Source organism: Pteropus vampyrus, unplaced genomic scaffold, assembly GCF_000151845.1.
Source record: "Pteropus vampyrus isolate Shadow unplaced genomic scaffold, Pvam_2.0 Scaffold712, whole genome shotgun sequence".
Classification (NCBI taxonomy): domain Eukaryota; kingdom Metazoa; phylum Chordata; class Mammalia; order Chiroptera; family Pteropodidae; genus Pteropus; species Pteropus vampyrus.
Window position 1 is genome coordinate 77,988 of NW_011889493.1, and position 2,062 is coordinate 80,049.

Below are 2,062 nucleotides of genomic sequence, written 5' to 3' on the forward strand. Positions count from 1 at the left end.
GATTCCATCAGGAAAGCGAGGACCTGGACGCCCAGCGGGACCCGGGACCACTGATTCTGCCCCTGTGGTTCCCAAGAGGCCAGGCTGACAGCTCCCCACATGACCAGCCGGGCCGCCTCTTGCTTGGATCCGGACGACAGGGGCCCGAGGCTTTCTGCTGGACCGCCGTCACCTCGCCTCCATCCCGTCGTTGGAGACTGCCCGACAGTGAAGAGACCTGTGCCAGTTTCCTCCGGTCACGTTCTGGTCACAGATCCAGTTTGTCAGAACCTGTTTGGGACTGGGTGGTCCCCTCTCCAGCACATTTGGTCCCCAGAGTGAGCCGGGGTGGATGTGTGTGTGGGGGGGTGATCGCTCCGTTTGTGGCAGATCATGGGGAATGCAAGGGCGAGGGCCAACGTGGGAGGCAGCTGCCAGGATGCTGAGCGGCGGCAACCGTCTGCAGAACCCCGCCGTCACCCGCCGTCACCCTCCGTCCCTGCCCGGAGACGTCAAAGGCCCGGGGGTCGTTCGGATGCGTCTGGGCCTCTTCGGGGGACAGTGACTGTATGGGGAGGATGCTGTCAACCTCCTTCTTGTTTACAGTCTGGCCGAAGTGAGAATCAAACATTCTCGCGGACGGGGGTCCCTGTGCTAACGCCGGAGGAGGTTTTGCGATCGTGCGTGATTCCATGCAGTGATGTGTTTGATACTGGAAGAAAGTGTGCGGGGCGATGCCGGAGGCCCTCGCGGACCCAGGCAGGAGTGGTCAGTTCCGAAGACGGGTGTCCTTGCGCTTCTTGGTGTCCTAGCCTGCTGGGTAGGGTGGTCTTTGCAGTTTGCAGTCCAGGTGGGGAACTCCGGCTCTGGGGTTCGAGGCTCCTGAAAAGCAGCAGCTGTGCCCACGCGGGAGTTCACGGGTTCTGGGCCCAGGGCCAGGCTCTTCCTGCTGGGGTCATTTGCACCAGGCTTTTGGGCAGAGGGACTGGCGTGTGATCTCTCCGTTAGGAATATTTCGGTAGCGCGTTCTGTATTGGAAAACAATTCTTCACTAAGGGAAACTGAGTGCACAGTCTGCTCCCTGTCACCTGCAGCTCAAATGTTAATTTTCCGTCGTTTTGCTCAATACGCTTTGAGCTGTGTCTGCATATGTATGCATCTCTATCTGGCATCCTGTCTCCCCCTTCACATAGCCACCTTTCCCTCCTCCCCATATCTACCCACCCACCTGTCCATCCGTATGCTCACCCACCTGTCCGGCAATGTCGTGCTCTCTATCATCTGTCATCTGTCGTCTGTCGTCATCATCTACAATCTAATCATCCTATTATCATCTCAACCATCATTATCTATCCCATTCACTCACCCCATTCATGCACCCTTTCCACCCATCCACCCATCCACCCATTATTCCACCCATCCATCCACCCATCCACCCATCCACCCATCCATCCACCCATCCTGTATTATTCTCTATCCATCTATCCATCCATCTATCCTTCTATTATCATCTGTCTATCTATTTTCTGTCTATTTGTCTATCAATCTATTTGATCTATCCATCATCTATCTATCTTGTAATAGCTCAAGGAGATTGTGCCTTACTCCCCTGCTGAGACAGCAGTCTCTGGCCCAGGGCTTCTGCCCCGCTGCTGTGCTGGTCCGTCGTCCTGCCCCATCGTGATGGCCGTTCAGGCCTCCGTCCGTCCAGATCAAGACGTCCCCGGGGCACGACTCCGTGTCTCGCTCACGTTCTCATCCCTGCAGCTCCTTCCTGGCGTCATCCCAGATGCCCGTAAACGTGAACTTGAAAGGTTGACCTTGCCGCCCCCGTCACTTGCTCCCCCTGTGAGGGGACACCAATGGCACTGTAGGGCGGAGGCAGCAGGCAGCTTCTACCACTGGCCCACAAAGTGACAGTGTTGAAACCCAGCCTCTGCTCTGTTTTGATCTGCACGTGACCCCAGGCGTGACTGCCATCGTCACCGGGTTTGCCGGAGCCACGCCAACTGCGTGGACTGTCGGGTGGGGGCCGATACCCCAGGGGTCACTTCTCAGCATCTGAACTTGGCTAAGCGAGCCG

At 57.3% G+C, this 2,062-nt stretch overlaps 1 protein-coding gene across 1 annotated transcript in view; it reads left to right on the forward strand.

Moving 5' to 3' along the window:
* Nucleotides 1-1,662: 1,662 nt before the first annotated feature.
* LOC111733979 (SH3 and multiple ankyrin repeat domains protein 3-like) overlaps nucleotides 1,663-2,062 on the forward strand; it is a 3,221-nt gene continuing 2,821 nt past the window's right edge. Inside the window, exon 1 of the mRNA XM_023526126.1 lies at nucleotides 1,663-1,774. Within this exon, the coding sequence (XP_023381894.1) occupies nucleotides 1,663-1,774 (112 nt within the window). The remainder of the gene's footprint in view (nucleotides 1,775-2,062) is intronic.